Source organism: Balaenoptera physalus, assembly GCF_965194825.1.
Source record: "Balaenoptera physalus genome assembly, chromosome: 16".
Classification (NCBI taxonomy): Eukaryota; Metazoa; Chordata; class Mammalia; order Artiodactyla; family Balaenopteridae; genus Balaenoptera; species Balaenoptera physalus.
In genome coordinates, this window is record NC_138898.1 from 67011802 (window position 1) to 67034988 (window position 23187).

Here is a 23187-nt window from a genome sequence, read left to right on the forward strand (position 1 = left end):
CAGGGGACCCAGATTTTAGCCCTGCACATGTCCTCGAATGACTACAAAAGCACCATGAGTATTGAATTACTTTGCACCAACTGGCACCAAGCAGGTCCTCCCTGACTCACGCTTCCCGCCCTTCTGAGCTCCCAGTGGGCTGCAGAGGGGCAGCACCCCAGCCCCTCCCTCTGCTGGTGGAGGCTCAGCTCCCAGACACCCCCCTCTAGACCCCCACCCAGAGCAGACGGGGGTGCACAGCTCAGACACAGCCACCCCTTCAGCGTCCCCTGTGTAGACGACCCTTGACAAGTGCTTCCAATCCCTGCCAGCTTGCTGACTGGCCCTGCAGCTTCACAGTCGCCCAAGACACTAGATAAAAACACAGGTTTCCCCAGCTCTACCCCAGATCCACTGAGTCAAGAGCTGCTGGGGGTGAAGCCAGGCCATCAGTCTCTTGAACTAATTGCCCAAGACCTGATGTGCAGCCACGTTTGTGGAGAGAGTCCCAACAGAACCCACACTGGAGGTATCTGAGGGGGTTTTATGCAGTTCATGGTCAAGCAAGCAGGGCTCAGCAGAACTCTGGTTGATACTAACCGCAGCGCTGCATCAGAACCCCAGCTGCCAATCATGGGCACCTGCACTGTGCCAACATCGTGCTCAGCTCCCCCCTACACAGCTCCTTCAATCCTCCCAACAACACTGGGAGGTGGGCACAACTGATACCCCCATTCTACAGATGAGGAGACTGAGGCTGGGAGGCTTAACCAACTTGCCCAAGAACAAATTGCTGGCATGCAGCACAGCGGGAAAGCAAACCTAGACCTGTGCCTCCACAGCCTCGCCAGCTAAGCACAGCGGCTACTCTCCTGAGACATCTGCGCCCCTTCAACACTGCACTGTGTTATCAAAAACAACTTTAAAAACCCTGCAGGCCTCTGCCAGAAAGTGTTTCTCCCTCTTCTTCAGAAACAGGGTGGAAGGGATGAGGGCAGGCAGGGTCAAAGTAGGAAGCCTGGTTGGGAGCGAATGCAGGCCGTGGGTGAAGCAACCAAGGCAAACCCCTGGGAAGCCTGCAGTTTTCCAAGAGTCAGCACTGGCCCCAGGGAGAGTGACAGAGGCACTTCGTGGCCTGAGTTGCCTCCCCTGAAGGGGAGAGTCGCCTGACACCAGCATCTCCTGCCACTGAGTCCCAGTCCCCCAGACCCTAGGGCATCAGTGCGCATCCCCAAGTGGCACTCTGGCCTCCTTGAATGATCAGAAAGATCCGCTCTAACCTCTTGTCCATATGCTCACCCCAGCCTGCAAGGCCCTGCACGACCGTGTCCCCGACCACATCCTCCTACCCTCCTCCTTCCTCCCTGCGCCCCACCCACTCAGACCGTCTCTGACCCTCAAAACACAAGTGGTTCCCACCTTAGGACCTTTGCCCTCGCTGTTCCCCACCCAAAACTCCTCCCCCAAATCCTCCTCGGGGCTTGCTCCCTCTCATCACTCAGGTCTCAGCTCATACCCCGAGTGGTTGAGCCAGGGCGGACAGGCTGCAGCTCTTTTCCTCCAAATAGATGCGCTAAATACGAAAGATGCCAGCCATTCCTCACCCCCTGATGCCACAGTCCGTGGTGGGGTAGGGGATGGTGGGGCTGTGGCTGGCTCCTCAGTGAAGGCCAGCGAATGAGGGTTGGGCCCTCCAATGGCCTCAAGAAATTTAGGTCCAGGTCTCACTATCAACAAAAGCTCGCTGTGTGCCTCTGGGCAAATCTCATGACCTCTCTGATTTCCTCCTCTATAAAAATGAGGTAACTGGACTTGAGCAGTGAGTTCTCTGCTCTGCCAGGACACACGTTAGTCATGACATATGAATATCTAGCTTACAGGGCTTGGTTCTTAGTCAGAAATATACATCATAGTCATATATATGAGTGTATGTTTCTGTATATATAGATATACATATACATATTCATATACATACATATATATATGTAACCTTCACAACAACCCTATTAAGTACCATTCAGTACCATTATCATCATTCCCACTTCCCCACTTTAGAGTGAGAACGCGGAGCCCTGGAGAGGTTAAATTTGTACCTGAAGCTACAAGCTAGTGAGAGGCAGAGCCAGGATCGAAACCCGGGTGGTCTGGCTTGTAACCCCCACTCTAAGGAGGCTTTCAATGACAACTCGGTGGACAGTCCCTTCCATGGATGAACCTAGATTCTAATGAGACCTGCAGAGAAGTGGAGTCACATTTGATATGGAGGCTGGGGACCAACAGCCTGTAAGTCAACACAATCAATCACAGAAAGGTAAAATTGAAAAGTCCCTTAAAACATCCTCAAAGCAATGCACCTGTGGCTTGGTATGCAACGCCCTTCTAAAGCAGCCTCTGTGTATAAATGCCAACTAGACGCAGGGATTCCGAGTGTGCAATACGGACAATGCAGGGGAGAGAATGGGCTCGGCGAGGCGAGATGCTCACACCGTCAGGGCCACAGGGGAACGAGGCCAGTGGAGGGACCGGCAGAGTCCCATGTCTATTCTCACCCTCACTCTGGAACACATCCATTGGGTGGATGGTGGTGACCTCACCTGCACTAGATCCGCCAGTGCTTGTTTTCCTCCCGAAGCGCGTGGTTGGTTTCTCTAAGCTACGTGCACGGTATGAGACCCCAGCGCCAACAGCCATGACCAGCCCTGACACACACAACTCACGCTGGCCATAACCAGCCTGTCTGTGTGCTACTGACCCAATTCTCCACCATAATTATCACCCTCCTGCCGCCCCACCCCCTCAAAGCAATATTTGGAATACAAGTGAATGAAAGGGAGATATTATTACGGAGACCAACTTGAATCCACTTTCATATTAAATGATATAAATCATTCCCGATTTTGATGCTCTGTGAAAATTTCCTGCAACCCTTGTAACTGACCAGGTGTGTGTGGGGAGCAGGAAGTGCAGGCTCAGTTATCTCTGAGGACCCTTCCTGGCCCAAAGTTCTGGGACAGAGGTTGTAAACAGGTGGCCCATTGGCAAAGCCAGCCCACAAATGGACTTTATTTGGCTGGAGCTCTGTGCATATGTGTTCATGTAAATTAGGTGCCAATGTTTAAAAATTTGATATTTCACATAAAAACCTAGATTTCCAGCTTCTATTGAAATGTAGGAAAGTCTGGCAACACTGGACCTGCATTCTCCCCTGGCAACAGTGGACAGAAGAGGGGTAGCAGCTCCCCCCCTCAGATGGGCCATTTTCTCCAGTTCACCACACTCCCCACCATTCCCTACTGTACTACACCCAGGCCTTTTCACACATTAACAGTACTTGGTTGACTTTGGTTGGCCTTTGAGTTTGCAACCACAGTCCTAAATGTCCTGTAATACCTCTTCTCAGACAGAGGGCTTTTGTTGGGAGACACACTCTGGCCAAACTGATCTCTCAGTTTCTCCAATAGAACACGCTCTATCTGACCTCAGGGTCTTTGCATATGCTGTAAACTCTTCCTCTCTTTTCTTCATCATCTCTGCATCACTTCTTTGGGAAACCTTTAGTGTTCTCCCCAGTTAGAACTTCTCTGATTTACACATTCTCCTAGTTCCTTACATGTTTCATTCTTCATAATTTTCAGTTTGTAATTACACATTTCTTTAAGTGATTTTTAAAATGTGTATGTATTTTTTTTTAGTTCCTGAAAAGGTAGTACCTTCACAGGATCAAACAGTAAATTCAAGCAGTACCAAAGGGAAGTGTGTAATTATTGTTCTAGTTGCTGTCTTCCCTCTTGAGAAGAGGGGTCGTTTATTTTTGGTTCATTCCTATACGCCAAGTACTCACCAGTGGGACAGACCCATTCAATCTGTTGAATAGTGAGTGAGATAGGAGTGGGTGTAGAGGTGAAGAAGGAAGGAGGGTGTATTAGTTTCCCATTGCTGCTGTAACAAATTATACAAACTTAGTGACTTAATACAACACAAACTGATTATCTTACAGTTCTGGAGGGCAGAAGTCTGACATGGATTGTACTGGGCTAAAACCAAGATGTCAGCAGGGTTGTGTTTCTTTCTGGGAGCACTAGGGGAGAGCCCGTTTCCTTGCCTTTTCCAGCTTCTAGAAGCTGTTTTCATCCTGGGCTTCCTCCATCTTCAAATCCAGCAATGGTGGGTGAAGTCCTTCTCACATTGCATCTCCCTCTGACTCCTCCTCTGCCTCCCTCTTCTACTTGTAAGGACCTTGTGATTACATTGGGCCCACCTGGATAATCTACAATCCCTTCCCTATTCTAAGGTCAGCTGATTAGCAACCGTAATGCCATGGCAACCTTCATTCCCCTTTGCCACGTCACCTGACACATTCACAGGTTCTGGTGATTAGGAGGTGGAGACCTTTGGGGGACCATCACAGGCACTTGTATTGCATTTTGCTTTATTGCAATTTGCAGATATTGTGTTTTTTTACAAATTAAAGATTTGTGGCAACCCTGTGTCAAGCATTTTTCCAGCAGCATTTGTTCACTTCATGTCTCTGTGTCATGTTTTGGTAATTCTTGTAATATTTCAAACTTTTTCATTATTATTCTATTTGTCATGGTGATCTGTGATCAGTGATCTCTGATGTCACTACTGCAAAAAGATTGCAACTCCCTGAAGGCTCAATGATAGTTAAGATTTTTTAGCAATGGGTATTTTTTAATTAAGGTGTGTACAGTTGTTTATTTAGATATAATGTTACTGTACACTTAATAGATTACAGTATAGTGTAAACATAACTTTTATATGTACTAGGAAACCAAAAAATCTGCCTGACTCGCTTTACTGTGATATTCACTTCATTGCAGTGGTCTGAACTAAGTCCACAAATTCTCCAAGGGATACCTGTATTCTGCCCACCACAGGAGAGATTTTCCTGAACACTGAAAACCCTCTGAATGATTCTAAATTGAGTTTAGTATCTTCTGACTATGTATCCAGGTCTTCAAAGAAATAATGATACCAGCCACCAAATATGGCACAATGTGGTTACTAATTGTGAAATTTGAGGGTGATTGTTTAACACATTGTTTAACACAAGTCAAGACTTCCTCACCAACGGAAATGGCATCTACCTTCACAGAGCTGTTATGGAATTAGATGCAATTCTGTCTGTAAAATATTTAGTTCAGGACCTGGCACACAGTAAGTGCTCAATAAATGCTGGTTTTTAAAAGGGGGTGGTGCAGAACAAGATGGCACCAGGTATCACTGGCAGTTTAGGGGTGCCAGCCTCAGCATCAGAACATTTGTTCGACAAATGTTTAGTGAGCACCTACACTGTGCCAGGGACAGGGCAGGGGCAGGGTGCATGGAACAGCAAACACATCAAAGAGCCCTGTTCTCATGGGCCTTTTTCTTTAATAGGTTGGATCTTGACTCTAGAAAAACAAAAGAAAAAGCAGCTCCACTTACGTGCAGAGAATGGACTGGTCCTCTCGATCTGAGAACAGAAAGAAAAAAAGAGCCATGAGTTAGAATTTACTCTGAGCTGAGGGTCTGGATATGGTGCCTCCCGGGCCTCCCATTTAAGCTCCTACACGCTGGCCCCACTGGGGGCAACAAGGGGCCAGCTGGGCTCATTGCCCAGGGCATAGGGGATAAGACCAAAGCCAAGAGGGCAGCAGGGCTCTTTTAGATACTTTTCCCGACCCCCTAAAGTCCTGGAGGCAGCCCCAGAAAGATACCGGAGACTGACTCGTTCAGGAGGCAGTGAGAATCCCTGTCCCACCAGCTCTGGAAGGTCCCAGGAGACCCACTCTGCCCAGATTAGGTCACAGACAGAACACCGACTTTGGATCCAGACAGACTGGCATTCCAACTTGGTCACTTCCCACCTCTATGGCTTTGGGAAAATATTCTTAACCTCTCCATGGTTCAGTTTTTTTATCTGGAATATGGGGTAGTGGACATTTTTGATTCGAAAATCCAGTATCCATTTCCTCTTCTTCCGAGAAGAGCATCCTACGGTCCTTAAGGATCCATGTTCCCTGCCCACCCCACCCCCTGCCATCATGTACAGTCTTGGTGGGACTGACCCACAAGCTACCCCAGCCAAGAGGCAACAACGTTTCCTAGGCTATGTCAATCAGAATCTCTGAGCTCAAACGCCGAGCTGGATCAAGGATAGAGAAGCACAACAGAGGCCCTGAGGGGGCCTCACTTCCTGCCCCCAGAGCCCAAACAGCCCCGGTTTCTAACATTTTCTGAGGCTGGCTCCCCACTCTTCCCACCCCATCTGTGAGCTCCCCAATACTACTCCAGAAATTCCTTTTCTAGGTAAGGTCTCTGTCGCTCACCACCAGAGAACCCTGGTGGGTACACAGGGCGTCGTGAGATTAAACGTGATTAAGCAGACATTACTGATCACCTTCTGCTCTTAAAGTGGCCTTAGCGGGTGGAGCCAAGATCCCCTATGAGGGACACAGGGAAGGTTAAACACTTCGATCATCAGCCAGTTAACCATAACTGAGAAAGCAGAGCATCACATCCTCTGCTGGCCAATGGTGAAGTGGCAGGCATTTCTTAACTCCATTCCCTGCTCCATCCCCACCATCACAACCCTCAGCCTCTTATGATCAAAGATCTCCCGGGATCTTGTGACATCCTCCTCCAAACCCCTTCTCAGAGTAATCTTTCTGACACGCTGAACTGCCTGATCACTTGCTCCTTAACCCTCTTCCACTTTGGAAGTTTCTTAAAACGTTAAACATAAATTCATCATATGACCCAGCTACTCCACTCCTAAGAATCTACCCAAGAGAACGGAAACATGTGTCCCTACAAGACTTGCACACAAATGTTCACAGCAGCGTTATCATAATAGCTAAAAAGTAGAAACAACCCAAATGTCCCTCTGCTGGTGGATGGATAAATAAAATGTGGTCAATCTATACAATGGAACATTATTCAGTCATAAAAACAATGAAGTACCGATACAGGCTACAACATGGATGACCCTCAAAAACATGATGCTGGGCTTCCCTGGTGGCGCAGTGGTTGAGAGTCTGCCTGCCGGTGCAGGGGACACGGGTTCGAGCCCTGGTCTGGGAAGATCCCACATGCCGCGGAGCAACTAGGCCCGTGAGCCACAACTACTGAGCCCGCGCGTCTGGAGCCTGTGCTCTGCAACAAGAGAGGCCGCGATAGTGAGAGGCCCGCGCACCGCGATGAAGAGTGGCCCCCGCTTGCCGCAACTAGAGAAAGCCCTCTCATGAAGCGAGGACCCAACACAGCCATAAATAAATAAATAATAAATAAAAGAATTAAAAAAAAAACCAAAACTATTAAAAAAAAAAAAAACATGATGCTAAGGAAAAGTCAGACACAGAAGGCTACATATTGTGTGATTCCAGTTATAAGAAATGTGCAGAATAGGTAAATGCATAAAGGGGGAAGGTAGGTTAGTGGTTGCCAGGGGCTGGGGCAGGGTGACTGCAAACAGGCATGAAGGATCATTTTGGGGTTTGTAAGCTGGATTGCGGTGATGCTTACATAACTCAATTTATTGAAAATCACTGAATTTTACACTTATCTTGGGAGGATTTTTGGTATGCAAGTTTTATCTTAATAAAGCAGTTTTTAAAAGCTGTCCACGGCCCCCAGTGTCCTCAGATGAGGCCCAGAAGGGGCATCCAAGGCCTCCCGTGACTGGCCCTGCCTGCCTCCCCAGCCTTGGCACTTCCGTGTCCCTCACTCTTAATTCCCCAGCAACCCCACCCAGATCAACCCCCAAACGCACTCTGTGCCTTTGTTCAGGCTATTTCTGCTGCCTAGCAGGCCTTTCTCTTCTCCTTTCCCGGCCACTTCCCCCAGTCTCGAAGATGACACCTCTTCTAAGAAGCCTTCCACACAGTGATGGAGCCAGGGGGAGGCTTGGCTGTAAATCTCTGTCAACGTTCCTAAGCTATCACAAATAGTCAACCTTGTTAGAGAGAAGAAGCCCTAAGAAAAGCCCCCAGCCTCCATCAAATAACCTGACTGCTGCCTCTAAGAACCCCCTCAGACAGAAATCTTGGAGCTGTCACTGGCTCCTGCCCATCCCCAAGACAGATGTCTTCACTGCCACAGCCCCTGTGCTGCCCGAGCGCCCTGTCCCAGGCTGGTTTTCTTTCTCTTTGTTTGTGTCTCTGCCCCCACAGAACCATGAACCGCTCATAGGCAGAAGTATCCAGTTCTGGACCCCGCTTCCCTCAGTTTCTGGATCCCCAGCCCCTGAGCCCTAAGTCCCTGACACAGAGAAGGTGTAGCTTGGTGAGCACTGAAAAAAGCCAACCCCAAACCTGGAAGACATGAGTTTCTTGATGGGGAAGTTCAATATACACACAAGAAACTGAGTCACTCATTCATTCATTCAACAAATGCTTTCAGGGCATCTACCAGGTATTCGTCCCCATGCTAGACCCTGAAAATACCACATAATAGTATCAGCTACTTAGCACCTCCTTTGTGTCATGCATTATTTCAAGCATTTGCCTGTATTAACTCATTCAACCCCCATACATCCTATGAGACAGACTAATTTTATCCCCATTTTACAGATGAATAAACTGAGGCACAGAGAAATTTTAAAACTTGCCCACAGTTACACAGCTAGTAAGTGGATGAGGCAGGATTTGAACCCAACACCTACTATTTATTGAACACCTATTATGGACCAGATACACTTTTCTGGCACGTTCCCTGTGTGGTCTTTGACCCTGACCCTTTTAAGTTTAAGGAAACTGAGGTCAGGTAGCCCACAGTCACACAGCCACTTCAGGGACCGACCTGGGGGTTGAAGCATCATGCGTCAGAATCTGGGCACTTTCTGCTGTTCCAAATACAGGACAGGGCACAGGAAATGGAACGGGGGTCCCTAGGGGCCCAGGCTCCAGCTGGATTAGGGAAGGCGTTGGGAGACAAGGCAGCTTGGAGAGACCAGCAGGGACCAGTCAAGGGAAGGAGTGAGGCCTCCTTCCCAGGCCAGAGAAGCAGCCTTACCACCTAAGATCTAAGGTGACAAGAAGGAAACCGGGGCATGAAGTGGCCTCGGGGATGGAAGGATCTGCTTCCCATGAATCAGTGTAGATCCATCCCATCACTGCTGCCACACCTGGTCTGAGAACCTTCACTTCAGGCCCAGATCCTCCCCTCCCATCTCCCTGCTTCTGCCCACGCCCCTGCCGTTCTCACAGGGCAGCCAGAGGGGTCTTCTTTTTTCTCTTATAAATTTTTAAAATTTTGGTAAAACATGCATAAAATTTACTATTGAGACCATTTTAAAGTGTCCAGTTCAGTAGCGTGAAGCACGTTCACATTGTTGTGCAACCATCACCACCACCCATCTTTTTCATTTTCCCAAACAAACTCCATACCCATTAAATAATAACTCCCCAGTCCCTCCTCCCTCCAGCCCCGGGCAACCACCATTCTACTTTCTGTCTTTATGATTTTTGACTACTCTAAGTGTCTCATGTAAGTGGAATCGCACAGAATTTGTCTTTCTGTGTTTGGCTTATTTCATTTAGCATAGTTTCCTCAAGGTTCATCCATATTGCAGCATGTGTCAAAATGTCCATTGTATGGATATACCCCATTTTGTTTATCTATTCATCTGTTGATGGACACCTGGGTTGCTTCCATCTCTTGGCTACTGTGAATAGTGTTGCTATGACCATGGGTGTACAAATATCTGTTGGTGTCCCTGCTTTCACTTCTTTGGGGTATATGCTCGGAAGCAGAATTGCTGGATTATGTGCCAATTCTGTTTAACTTTTCAAGGAGTCGCCATACTGTTTTCCATAGTGGTTGCACCAGTTTACTTTCCCACCAGCAATGCACCAACATTCCAGTTTCTCCACATCCACATCAACACTTAACTACTTTCTGATTTTTGATAACAGCCATCCTGACAGGTGTGAGGTGCTATTGCATTAGAGTAGAAAAATCTTCTTAAAAGAGTCAGATCAGCCACGGCCTGGTCAAAACCAGCTGGCTAGTCCCAGTGGCCCCCAGTCTCCCCACCATGGCCTACGAAGTCTGGCCTGACGTGTCCCCACCCAGCTGCCTCATTGGCACCTTTCTCTCCTTACCCCTACTCAGCTCCTACACAGCCACCTGCTCCCACAGAGAACACACGCTTCCCTTCCAGGGCCTTTGCCTGGAACACTCTCTCCCCGATTCTTGCCATGGGCGATGCCTTCCCGTCATCTTGAGGGCTTCCACTCCCCGAGAGGCCTTTTCTAAGTCTCTGTCCACAGGGATGCAGGCAGTTGCCTCAGGGCACTCAGGCAATTAACCTGTTTATTTCCTTCACATCACTTAGAGTCATCTGCAATGACCTCTTGTGTTTGTCTATCTCCCTGTGCTGGAAAGCAAGCTTTACTGGGGAAGAGGGGGGCTTGTCTGTTTTGTTTAATACTGTATCTCAAGTACCTGGCATATAGCAGGTGCTCAATTATATTTGTAAGATGGATGGATGGGAAGATGGATGGATGGATGGGAGGATGGATGGATGGGAGGATGGATGGATGGATGGATGGAAAGAAGGATGGGAGGATGGATGGGACTGGAATAGCCCATGCCTATGCATCACTGGGGACCAGAGAGGATAGTCATGACCATATCTGGGAGAGGGGGGCAGATTTACATCACATAAAGAAGATCTGGTCTACTCCAGGGTCAGATGAATGAGATGACTGTGCAAGTTCCATGGACCCTATGCCCGTCTCCAAACAACCTTCTCTCTATCCCCTCAGATAACAGATGGACATTCTGGTGGCATGGCTGAGCCAAATCCTCAGGACAAAAGGCAGAAGAGCCAAAAGGCTATTTCATTCCTCTTTCTCACTCTCACTTTTTCCACCTTGAGCTGGTAGCAAGGGCCACAGCTGCCCGCAGGGACTACGTTCAGGGGGTCTGGGGAGGCTCCCCTCAGGCAAGTCTGACCTCTGAGCCGAGGGCCCAGGGGCAGCCCTCGCAGGGAGAAGGGCCACAGGAAAGAGGCAGCCCCTCCTTTGGCATCAGGACTCTCCATCACCACGAAGTCCCGTCTTTGGTCCAGCTGTGCTGATTCCGATCAGGCCTACATCCCTGCCTCCTGCTACGACTCGTGGGCTGCTCCACAAACCTCAAGAAATAGCCACATCGGAAACTCCCACACATGTGCCCAAGGACAGACGTTTAAGTTGGTCACTGCAAGAATATCAGCAAAAGCAGAAGACCGGAAAGAAACCATTCAACCAGTCTATCAACTGCAGACTAGCAAAATACATTTTGGTATCTAAAATCTGGTAGGGCATGGGTGGGGGGATTAAATTGGGAGACTGGGATTAACATATACACACTATTATATATAAAATAGATAATCAACAAGGACCTACTGTACAGCACAGGGACCTCTATTCAATACTCTGTAATAACTAAATGGGAAAAGAATCTGAAAACGAATGGATATACGCATATTTATAATTGAATCAGAAAATGAATGGATATATGCATATGTATAATTGAATCACTTTGCTGTACACCTGAAACTAACACAACTTTGTAAATCAACTATACTCCAATATAAACTAAAAATTAACTTAAAGAAAAATCTGGGGACTTCTCTGGTGGCACAGTGGTTAAGAATCTGCCTGCCAATGCAGGGTACATGGGTTGGAGCCCTGGTCCAGGAAGATCCCACATGCCGCGGAGCAACTAAGCCCGTGCGCCACAACTACTGAGCCTGCGCTCTACAGCCTGCGAGCCACAACTACTGAGCCCGCATGCCACAACTACTGAAGCCTGCACGCCTAGAGCCCGTGCTCCGCAATAAGAGAAGCCACCACAATGAGAAGCCTGTGCACCGCAACAAAGAGTAGCCCCCACTCACCGCAACTAGAGAAAGCCCGTGCGCAGCAACGAAGACCCAACGCAGCCAAAAATAAAGAAAGAAAGAAAGAAATAGAAAACATTAAAAAAAAAAAAATCTGGTAGGGCCACACAGCGGCACGTTGGGCAGCCACTGAAAAGGACCAGGCAGATCATCATGGACTGACGCAGAATAATCTCCAAGACATAGTAAGCTAAAAAATAAAAGGCTAGGTGACATAGCATTACACCTCTTATGTTTTAAAAAGAGGGATATATTTTCACATACACACATATACATACCTAAGGTGTACACACACACACACACACACACACACATCTTCAAATACTTGTGTATGTTGGATATATCGTGAAGCTACTCGACACAGCCAATGATGGTTGTCCCTGAGAAGAGGGTCTGAGGGACTGAGAACCAGCACAGGAGGGACACCTCCCTTCAACTCCATCTCCTTCTGTCCCGCTCGTGGTTATGCTATGAGTATGTATGACCGTTCCCTCATCTCACCAAAAATGGGTGATGTAAAAATAGTCTTTACTGCTCTCAAGGAGCCCATTATGACCATGAAACTTAGGAAAGAGAGGAAAGAAACAGCTGCCTGCCTGCAGCGTCCCCAGCAGCGCCCACCTCCAGAATATGTGCTGTGCCGCGGGCCCCCCCGAGCTCCTTCTGTGCAAGGTGACCCGTTCCACCCTCACAGCAGCCCCTGAGCTGGGCACTGGTACCACGGCCACTTTACAGATGAGGACAGTACAGTGGAGTGAGGCGACTTGCCCGAGGTCACTGCAGTGGGCTGACCTGTGGCCCCCAAAGAAATGTCTACTCGGAAACTCAGAAGGTGACCTTATCTAGAATAGGGGTCTTACAGATGTAATTAATTAAGGATCTCCAGATGAGATCATCTTGGATTTAGGATGGGACCTAAATCAATGACCAGTGTCCTTATTTATAAGAGAAAGGAGAGGGGAATTAGAGGCAGAGGGAGAAGCCACGTGAAGGAGGAGGCAGGTTGGAGGGATGCAGCTACAAGCTGAGGATGCCGAGGACCTGGCAGCCGCCTGAAGCCAGAAGAGGAGAAGGGCCTGGACTGGATTCTCCCTCAGAGCCTCTGGAAGGAACCAACCCTGATGACACCTTGATTTCAGACCTCTGGCGTCCAGAACTATGAGAGAACAAATTCCTGTCGTTTTAAGCCACCAAGTTTGCAGCCATTTGTACAGCAGCCCTAGATAACGAACACAGTCACACAGCTAGGAAGTGGCAGGCGGGGACTCAGACTGAGGTGCATGACCCCAGAGGCCTTGCTTCCAGGCCACGGCTTTGTTTTGTCTTCCTCAGATAACCCACAACCACGCGCTGGTGGCATTTCCTTCCAAGATAAAAACAGTAAAACTTTCATCTCCCCAGTACGCTCTGGAGAGAGACAGAGGTCAGCATCACAAGAAAGTTGTGGAGGGAGGTACCCTGTGCTGGTACAACCGCCAGCTCCTTGGACTGTGCCTCCAACTTCCAGCTGGAGGGAGAAGTCTGCTGAGGACCAGAGCAAACTAGGAAACCAACTCAAAACAGATTCAGGGAGGGGCAGAAAGGCAAGACATGGAGGAACCAGCACCCTGTGATCAGCACCCAAGCAGAGAGACAACCCGCTGGGGCTGGCCCAGAGCCTGCACTATTTTAAGGAGTGATTTTGAGATGGACAGACGGACGGGCTATCTCCATCCATCTGCTACAGGGAGACAGGCAGTCTTTCCCAGCAGCCTTGGGAAACCTACACCCAGAGGACGAGAGATTTATAGGGTCAGATGCCCGTCCTGAGGCCTCTCCTCCCAGGTCCCCAGGAGAGGGAGCGGGCTCCAGGGAAAGGCTGGGCAGCTGCCGGGGCGGATCCATGCTGGGCGCTGCCAGGGGACCTCCGGCCTGGGACATTCCCATCGGAAACACACCGGCTCCAAGCGTGGGAAGCTAACTGTGCCCTGGTTGGTTACAGGCAGGAGGGCTCAGCGTGGGTGCTGCTTGCTGACCCATGCGGAGCCCAGGAGACCAACTTCCCCGGGCTTCCTAGCTGATTCCTTCCCTGAGCTTGAGATCGTGTCTGACAAGAGAGAGCAGAGTTCTCTGAATGTGCAAAGCAGTTTTCCCCTCAAGCTTTGCACACACTGTTTCTTCTGCCCAGAGCACCATCTTCATCACTTTTCTACCTGCCTAATCTATTCTTTTTCTCTTTTTTTTCCCTTTTAGGTGAAATTCACACAACATAAATTTAACCATGTAAAAGTGAACAATTCAGTGGCATGTAGTACGTTCACAATGTCGTGCAACTCACACTTCTGTCTAGTTCCAAAACATTTTTATCAGTCCCAAATAAAACCCCATATCCTTAAACAGTCACTCTCCATCCCCCACTCCCCATAACCCCTGGCAACCACCAATCCACTGTCTGCCTCTATGGATTTGCCTATTGTGGACATTTCACATAAATACAATTGTATAATATGTGGCCTTTTGTGTCTGGCTTCTTTCACTTAGCATGATGTTTTTGAGGTTCACCCCTGTTGTAACATGTATCAGAACTTCATTCTTTTTTACAGCTGAATAGTACTCCAATGTATAGATAGACCACATTTATGGTTCCACTCATCTGTTGATGGGTGTTTGGGTTGTTTCTAGCTTTTGGTTATTGTGAACAGTGCTGCTATGAACATTCAAGTACAAGTTTTTGAGCACCTGTTTTCAGTTCTTTGGGGTATATACCCTAATCCATTCTTGAAACGTCACCCTGAGAGTCACCTCCTCTATGATACTTTCTCTGACTACATACCTCCCTAGATTTAAGTTGGGGACCTTTCTACTCTACATCCCCCACCCCCAGGGCTGCCATGGACAGTGGTATGAGTTGTACACTGCATAACTCTAAGGGAGAACCATTCACACTGGTCACTGTAGATTTGTATATTTATTACAACCATCTTTCAGCAGATGGAAGAAAGATGCCTTGAGAAAAGGGTACATTTTTCTAATTCTATAAAGGTACCACCTGGTCTAGTGGTGACCCTGGCTCCCATAGTCCAAAGATTCCCTCCATTGTAGCACTTAACCTCACCATGATCATTGTTTCACCTCAATACTTTTTAGGAGAAAAGGATTATTTGGAATGGTAATGGACCATTTTCCCTTAATATGACAGGCAGAATATTTCTTTTTCATCTTAGTAAAAATTATGCTACTTTACCAAAGAGTAGAAACGATACAAATGTCCAACTGGTAAATGGATAAACAAAATGTGGTCTATCTATACAATAGAATATTACTCAGCCATAAAAAGGAATGAAGCACTGATACAGGCTACAACATGGATGAACCTTGAAGACATTATGCTAGGTAAAAGAAGTCAGACACAAAATACCACATGTTGTATCATTCACTCCATTTATACTAAATATCCAGAAGAGGTAAATCTAGGGAGACAGAAAGTAGATAGTGATGGGGTGGAACTGGAAGTGGGAATGGGGGAGTCACTATAAGAGGCCACAAGTGGGCACAAGATTTCTTTCTGGAAGATTAGAAAGATTAGATTAGATTAGATTAGATTAGATTAGATTAGATTATGGTGATGGCTGCATAACCTTGTAAATTCACCAATAACTGGTGAATTGCATACTTAAAATGGATTGATTTATGGTATATAAATTACACCACAATAAAAGTTTTTTAAAAAACAATGTTACTTTTACACCACCTCTAAATCAAGAGATCTGATTCCTTAAACATCATACAGATCTATTCATTTTTCAACAGTTACAAAACTGCTTTTTTTTCTTAAATAAGTTATTAATTTTTTATTTCGATTACAAAATTAGTACACACCAACTGCAGAAAGTTTGGCAAAGACAAAATCCCCCTACCCTGTGATGGTTAATATTTGGATATATCTCCTTTTCATTATTTTTTATAGCAGTTTAGAGTGATTTACACAATTGATGCCATTCGATGGCGTGATTTTCTAGTCCTTTTCATTTAACATTTGACTATAAGCATTGACCATGTCATACAGTCTTTGTTGCTGATATTAAATGGGCTTATAACAGTCCATGGGGAGGCTCCTGCTGCTTTTCAACCTCATCTGGTTACTTCCCTTTCCCACTTACATCCCAGCCACACCAGCCTTCTTGGCACTTCCCTAGCACATCGTGCCCATTCCTGCCTCAGGGCCTTTGCACTGCCTCCTCCTTCTGCCTCTAAAGCTCTTCCCTGATTCTTGATGTGGCCAGCTCCTTCTCACCTTTCATACCCAAGTTCAAATGTCACATCCTCAGATGGAGCCACCTCTGACCACCATGCATCCAGAGCCACTCCCTCAGTTTCTCTTGATCCCATCATCCTGTTTTATCTTCTCCTTAGGGGGGAAAAATAACTTTATAATTTCGTCACCTGAAATTATTTATTTATTTATTTGCTTACTTGACAAAATTGCTTTAATGCTTCTCCTACTGGCCCATGAGTTCCCGAGGGCCAAGGACTGTGCCTGATCCAGGGGGGCAGGGACCATGTTTGACACACAGTAGGTACTCAGGAAATGCTTGTTGATTTGAATCAGTCTCAACCAATCATTTTTTCTCCCTCTCAATCTCTCTCTCTCTCTCTCTTTCTCTCTCTCCCTCTCTCTCTCTCAGAAAGGCAATTCAGATTGAAGCCACAGTCAGCGCTTCTTCCTTTATTCACATATTCACTCAGCAAACAAGTCCAGGGCCCCTACTATGCGTCAGGCACTGGAAACACAAAGTTTACTAAGACCTACTTAGTCTTTGCTTTTGAGAGGCTTATGATCCAGTGTGGGGGTCAGATGGGCAAAGAACTGACTGCAAGATGTGGGCAAATGCCACAATGGGTATATGTCAGAAGTGCTGCAGAAAGGCTGTTTTAATGCTCCCCGAGAGACAAACAGGACCTCTTAGCAGCTGAGGGGACAACTGAGCCACAAAGAGAAGGATGTGTAGGAATCCGCAGGGGAAAAGGCACCAAGGAGGCAGCGCATCCCAAGCAGAGGGCCTGGGCCACAGGAAGTCAGAGATAGGAAAGAGCACAGCACAGGAGCAGAGATGGCAGGGCTGGAGCCCGCATCCCAGCACCGCCTGCGCCTGGCTGAGCTGCCCGGCCCAGAGCCCTGGGGTCTGCCTCACCTCACACCCCAGCCCCAAACGCGCCTGTCTTCCCTCCTTCTCCCGGGCCTAGGGGTCTGGCCTTGGATGAGCAGGTGTGCGGGGGAGCTTTCCAAGGACAGAAAGGGCTCCCTGCTGCCTCCCCTGCACCAGGCCTGAGTCTCCCAGGAGACGCCCAGCTCCCCACAGACCAGCTATTTCGGCCTGATCCTGAAACCAGCTCGTGGTTTCTGGCTGGGGAGCCAGAGGCCTGCAGGCTGACCATAAAAGGAGAAAACCGAGCTGGGCCTGAGAGCAGCCCAGGCTGGCTGCTTCCCTTCCTCCCTCCCGCGCCAGGCTGCTGTGGGACCCACGGAGAGGGAGGTGGCCAAGCCCAGGTCCCCGCAGGGTCACCGCTCCCCCCGACCAGGGAAGGACCTGGCCTCCACCAAGTGCAGAAAGGTGGCTCCCTCCCTAATGCCACCCACAAAGGTGGATGTGGAGGGTTCCAGACCCAAGGTCAGTGCTGGGCCTCCACCCTGGGCCCAGCCAGGTGACAGCTCAGGCCCTGCACTTGCCTGCCTGGTGCCATACTCCCCAGGCACTGTCCAAATCAACCCTCACAACCACCGGGATAGGTGTCTCCTCATGGGACAAATGAGGAAACTGAGGCACAGAGAAGTGGGTGCCTTGGCAGAGCTGGGATTTGAACCAGCTCAAAAGCGACTCCCTAAACCTCTGCTCTGTAAGTCCAGGCTTTCCTCTCTCCACCCTCCTCCCCCCAGCAGCGTGGGGAGGAAGAGATTCTGGGTGGGCAGAGGTACTCTGAGAGCTTGTGCTGGACCCCAGCAGGACTCTTCCAGACCCGCATGAACCTCTGGCATCTTTAATAGCGGAACTGGCCAGCTAAGGGGGCGTGGGTACCCGAAGACTGATATCCTCCCGGTGGCCTCCTGGGCCGCAGCTCCCACCTCCACTTTCTGTGTCCTCCTCTCTGCTCCAGCCCCACAGCCTCGTGTATCCCATCAGCTCCCTTAGGCCCACATGTCACCTCGTAAGGAGGCCTCCTCTGCCCTCCCAGCCTGGGACAGGTCCCAGGGTCCACCTCACAGCTCCCCGGACCTCCCCGACAACACATGTACTTGTGGTTGGATTTGATTAACATCTGCACCCCTCAGTAGACTGTGTCCCTCACCACAAGCCTCCCCACAGTGAGGCCTCAATCAATACTTTTGGACAAAAAAGGGAACAGCGAGCTAGATTCTCTCTGAGGCTGGGAGGACGCAGAGCCGGGAGGCTGGAGCATGCATAGTCCAAGAGGAACACACCATCACCAAGTGTCAGCCAGAACTTCCCAAATCCACTCCCTTAAGCATATCTGCTTCTCCAACTCAATATTTACTGCTTATTTTAAAAAATTAATTCTCCTTAGCTCTTTCCCATCTGTGTGAGACACCATGGGCAGTCCACAAAATGCTCATCAGAATCAGATGATCCTTCTTCCTCATTTCCTGCCAAAGAACGTGATCTCATGATAACTCAGAGGGCCAACCAGACGGGGCCAGACAGATGGAGCTACCAGCATCCCTCACACCGCCAGGCCAGATGCTGAGCAGAGAGCTGCAGCAAAGTCTCCAAGAGGCAGAGAAGCATGCAACCGGTCCCCTCCCTGGGGATGTGTCGCAGGAACACAGTCTCAAGAGCAAAATGACTTGGAATTACTTCCCGGCTCCACCTCTTAGGCAACTCAAAGCATCAGTTTCCTCACCAGGAAGGGATAAAAATCCACACATTCCAAGGATGTGAAAATGAAATGAGACTGGACACACAAAGAGCTTAAAAATACCCAAGGCCCATTCAAAAGCATAATAAGTGCTATTACTATTAGCTTTTTTATCATTACCACTCCATCCTCTCTGTCCTCTACAACAGTGAGCCAGTGAAGTGGTTACAGACGGCAGTGATTCTGTCCCAGGAGGACAGGGTATCAGGCCAAGTTCAACCCTGTCTAATTATAAGGCCTAACCCAGTCCCTTAGCCTTTTGGGGTCTCAGTTTCCTCATCTGTTAAATGGGGGTAACAGCACTACACTATCTACCATACTGCCTCAGAGAATGTTTCCAGGGTGGCCAAAGGTGATGTTGCCAGGTTTGACACTCAGCTCGGGGGCCAAGCCACTCGGTGCTCTGAGCCTCAGTTTCTTCACTCCGTCAAATGGGGAGGCTGTCCTGCAGGGGACCGGCAAGGGCCAAGGGAGGCAGGATCTATGGGGCAGTGAGCCCAATGCGCATCGCTGCCCTTCCTGTCTCTGCTGAGCTTACAGGGGAGCCTCTTGGGAGTTGGGGGAGCACGAGCCAGCCCCCCAGCGCCTGCCGGCCATGGACAGAGGGTTCAGACTGAGTGTGGGAACTTGCAAAGCAGACAGCGGAGTTTGGATCACTCCACTCCCACAGACTTCTCCGCAGCCTGAAGAGGGTTCAGCCAAGAGCCTGGGCTGATAAAGGTCTGTAGCTGTTGTTTTTTTTTTTTTAATCCCCTGAGAGTGGCCATGTGGTGCTAATTAGGTGAGGACACAACACTTCCAGTGACAGACCCTGACGGTTCCTCTCATCCTCAGAACGAAATCTCATCTGCCTTTCACACCGTCCCTCACCCCAGGGACCCACAGAGGGGCTGTGGGAGATCCAAAGTGGATTTTGTCGGGAAAGCTTTGGTGATGCTTTCCCCACACTCATCATGCTAATTTGCTGAAGTCACTAACGTCAGCTTCCCAAGTGCTGGGCCCTCAACACTAACCCCCTGAGATGTAAGGAGACAGCCCTGCAGGAGCAAACAGCCTTCCATGGGGCAGGAGGGGCCTGTGCAGCAGCTCAGCATCACCCACTTGTCCAGCAAGCCCTGGGCTTTGGAGTCTGATAAACCAAGTTCAAATCCACTCTGATACTCATGTGTCAAGTTCTTCACCTCCCTGAGCCTCAGTTTCCCCAGCAATAAAATGGGGCTAAAAATAGCACCTGCCTCCAGGGTTGGATTATCTGACCAGTCATGTAAACATAGGTCCACAACCAAAGGAAGGGAGGGAGGTAAAAATAAAGAACATTTCAAAGGAGTCAATATTTGTTACATCTTAAAAACTATCATAGTAAATGTCATGGGAAAATTTAAGACTTTGTTGGCTTTCGTTACTTTATAGTTTAGTGTTGTTTTTATTCTGGATTACATGTGTGGGCACCATAATAGTTTCAGGGCTTAATTTAAAGGTTCTAATCTGATCCTGTCTGCCTTGTGGGTTTGTGGGAAGGATGAATGGAGATATTCCTGGAAAGCCCTGTGCATATAGGAAGCACACAATAAAAATCCACTATCACCATTATTGCTTCTTTGGAAAAGAAGGTGTGAGAGAATTTCCATTGAAAGATAGTGGGTTGAATTGTGAAAATGACTATACTACCCAAAGCAATCTACAGATTCAATGCAATCCCTATCAAAATACCACTGGCATTTTTCACAGAACTAGAACAAAAAATTGCACAATTTGTATGGAAACACAAAAGACCCTGAATAGCCAAAGAAATCTTGAGAAAGAAAAACGGAGCTGGAGGAATCAGGCTCCCTGACCTCAGAATATACTACAAAGCTACAGTAATCAAGACAGTATGGTACTGGCACAAAAACAGAAATATAGATCAATGGAACAGGATAGAAAGCCCAGAGATAAACCCACGCACATATGGTCACCTTATCGTTGATAAAGGAGGCAAGAATATACAACGGAGAAAAGACAGCCTCTTCAATAAGAGGTGCTGGGAAAACTGGACAGCTACATGTAAAAGAATGAAATTAGAACACTCCCTAACACCATACACAAAAATAAACCAAAAATGGATTAAAGACCTAAATGTAAGGCCAGACACTATAAAACTCTTAGAGGAAAACATAGGCAGAACACACTATGACATAAATCACAGCAAGATCCTTTTTGACTCACCTCCTAGAGAAAGGGAATAAAAACAGAAATAAACAAATGGGACCTAATGAAACTTAAAAGCTCTTGCACAGCAAAGGAAACCATAAACAAGACGAAAAGACAACCCTCAGAATGGGAGAAAATATTTGCAAATGAAGCAACTGACAAAGGATTAATCTCCAAAATATACCAGCAGCTCATGCAGCTCAGTATCAAAAAAACAAACAATCCAATCCAAAGATGGGCAGAAGACCTAAACAGACATTTCTCCAAAGAAGATATACAGATTGCTAACAAACACATGAAAGGATGCTCAACATCACTAATCATTAGAGAAATGCAAATCAAAACTACAATGAGGTATCACCTCACACCGGCCAGAATGACCATCATCACAAAATCTACAAACAATAAATGCTGGAGAGGGTGTGGAGAAAAGGGAACCCTCTTGCACTGTTGATGGGAATGTAAATTGATACAGCCACTATGGAGAACAGTATGGAGGTTCCTTAAAAAACTAAAAATAGAACTACCCTATGACCCAGCAATCCCAGTACTGAGCATATACCCTGAGAAAACCATAATTCAAAAAGAGTCATGTACCACAATGTTCATTGCAGCACTATTTAGCCTGGACATGGAAGCAACCTAAGTGTCCATTGATAGATGAATGGATAAAGAAGATGTGGCACATATATACAATGGACTATTACTCAGCCATAAAAAGAAACGAAATTGAGTTATTTGTAGTGAAGTGGATGGACCTAGAGTCTGTCATACAGAGTGAAGTAAGTCAGAAAGAGAAAAACAAATACCGTATGCTAACACATATATATGGAATCTAAAAAAAATGGTTCTGAAGAACCTAGGGGCAGGACAGGAATAAAGATACAGACGTAGAGAATGGACTTGAGGACACGGGGAGGGGGAAGGGTAAACTGGGATGAAGTGAGAGAGTGGCATGGACATATATACACTACCAAACGTAAAATAGATAGCTAGTGGGAAGCAGCCGCATAGCACAGGGAGATCAGCTCGGTGCTTTGTGACCACCTAGAGGGGTGGGAGGGAGACGCAAGAGGGAGGGGATATGGGGATATATGTATATGTATAGCTGATTCACTCTGTGATACAGCAGAAACTAACACACCATTGTAAAGCAATTATACTCCAATAAAGATGCTAAAAAAAAAAAGATAGTGGGTTGAACACAGGTATTTAGCGCTTCTTCCTCACCAAACCATACTAAAGTGACAGTAAAGGGGTTTTTCAAAAACACATGAAGCCGTTCAAATGAACAGGAGAGGAGAGAACAGCAGCACAACCTGGGAAGCCAGCAAACAGGATGAGTGATGACAGTCCCAGGAGAGAAGTCTAAGCTGGCGGTGGGGAAAGTGGAGAAGCAGAGCCCCCTGCCTCCAGCCCCAAACCTCAGTAACTGGCAGCCCCGGGGCCTCGGGAAAGGGGTAGAGGAAAAAAAAACCCCACAAGGACTGATTGAATGTCTGTTTGAGAAGCTGCTAGATACTCCAGATACCTTCTACACCCCTGCAGCCAAGTGACTGCCCTTCCCACAACCCACAGAAGGGGGGCAGATTTATTCTCTGGAGAGGAAGAAATAGAGGGTCTCTGTCTTGGGGGACACCAGGGACCATACTGACAGCAGGAGGATAACACGCAAGTTTGATCCCACAGTTTGAAACCCTCAGCCTCTTCTCAACTAGACCCTCAAAATGATGGTAGACAGATATTTCCCCTCCAGGCAGAAGATTGCACAAGTCTTCTCTGAAGAATCTCATCAGCCCAAGAGAAAAGACTGAAAGATATAGCAGAAGTGCCCCGATGCAGCAGCCCAGCTTCACCAGCCCATAGCCAAGCTCATCATCAGCAAGCTCCTCCTGCAAGCACGGAGCTGCCATCAACTTTTTGGTGCCCATGCATTAAAGCATCCCAGATGAATGGACAGCCAATAATTCACCGGGCATCTGAAGAAAGCCACTAATAAGACAAACATAAACTAAAACAAATAAAAAAGAAAATATGCCTCTTGGAGGAAACAGAGACCTACCTGTGGAAAAGTACCCTCCAAGAAAAGGGACATACATGGAAAAAGAATGTTATAAGAAAGAAACATTCGGGAAACAAAACAAAGCTCTTGGAATTTTTTTTTTTAAATGAAAGCAGTAATTGAAAACTCAATGGAAGGTTCATAAGATAAA

General features: G+C 47.7%; 1 protein-coding gene across 3 annotated transcripts in view; it reads right to left on the reverse strand.

The window, feature by feature from the left end:
• MYH11 (myosin heavy chain 11) overlaps positions 1–23187 on the reverse strand; it is a gene marked incomplete at its 5' end in the record, with an annotated part of 108464 nt that overhangs the window by 70932 nt on the left and 14345 nt on the right. For all 3 annotated transcript variants that reach the window (XM_082432545.1, XM_082432544.1, XM_082432546.1), the window contains one exon: positions 5428–5455. In XM_082432545.1, the coding sequence (XP_082288671.1) occupies positions 5428–5455 (28 nt within the window). The remainder of the gene's footprint in view (positions 1–5427; positions 5456–23187) is intronic.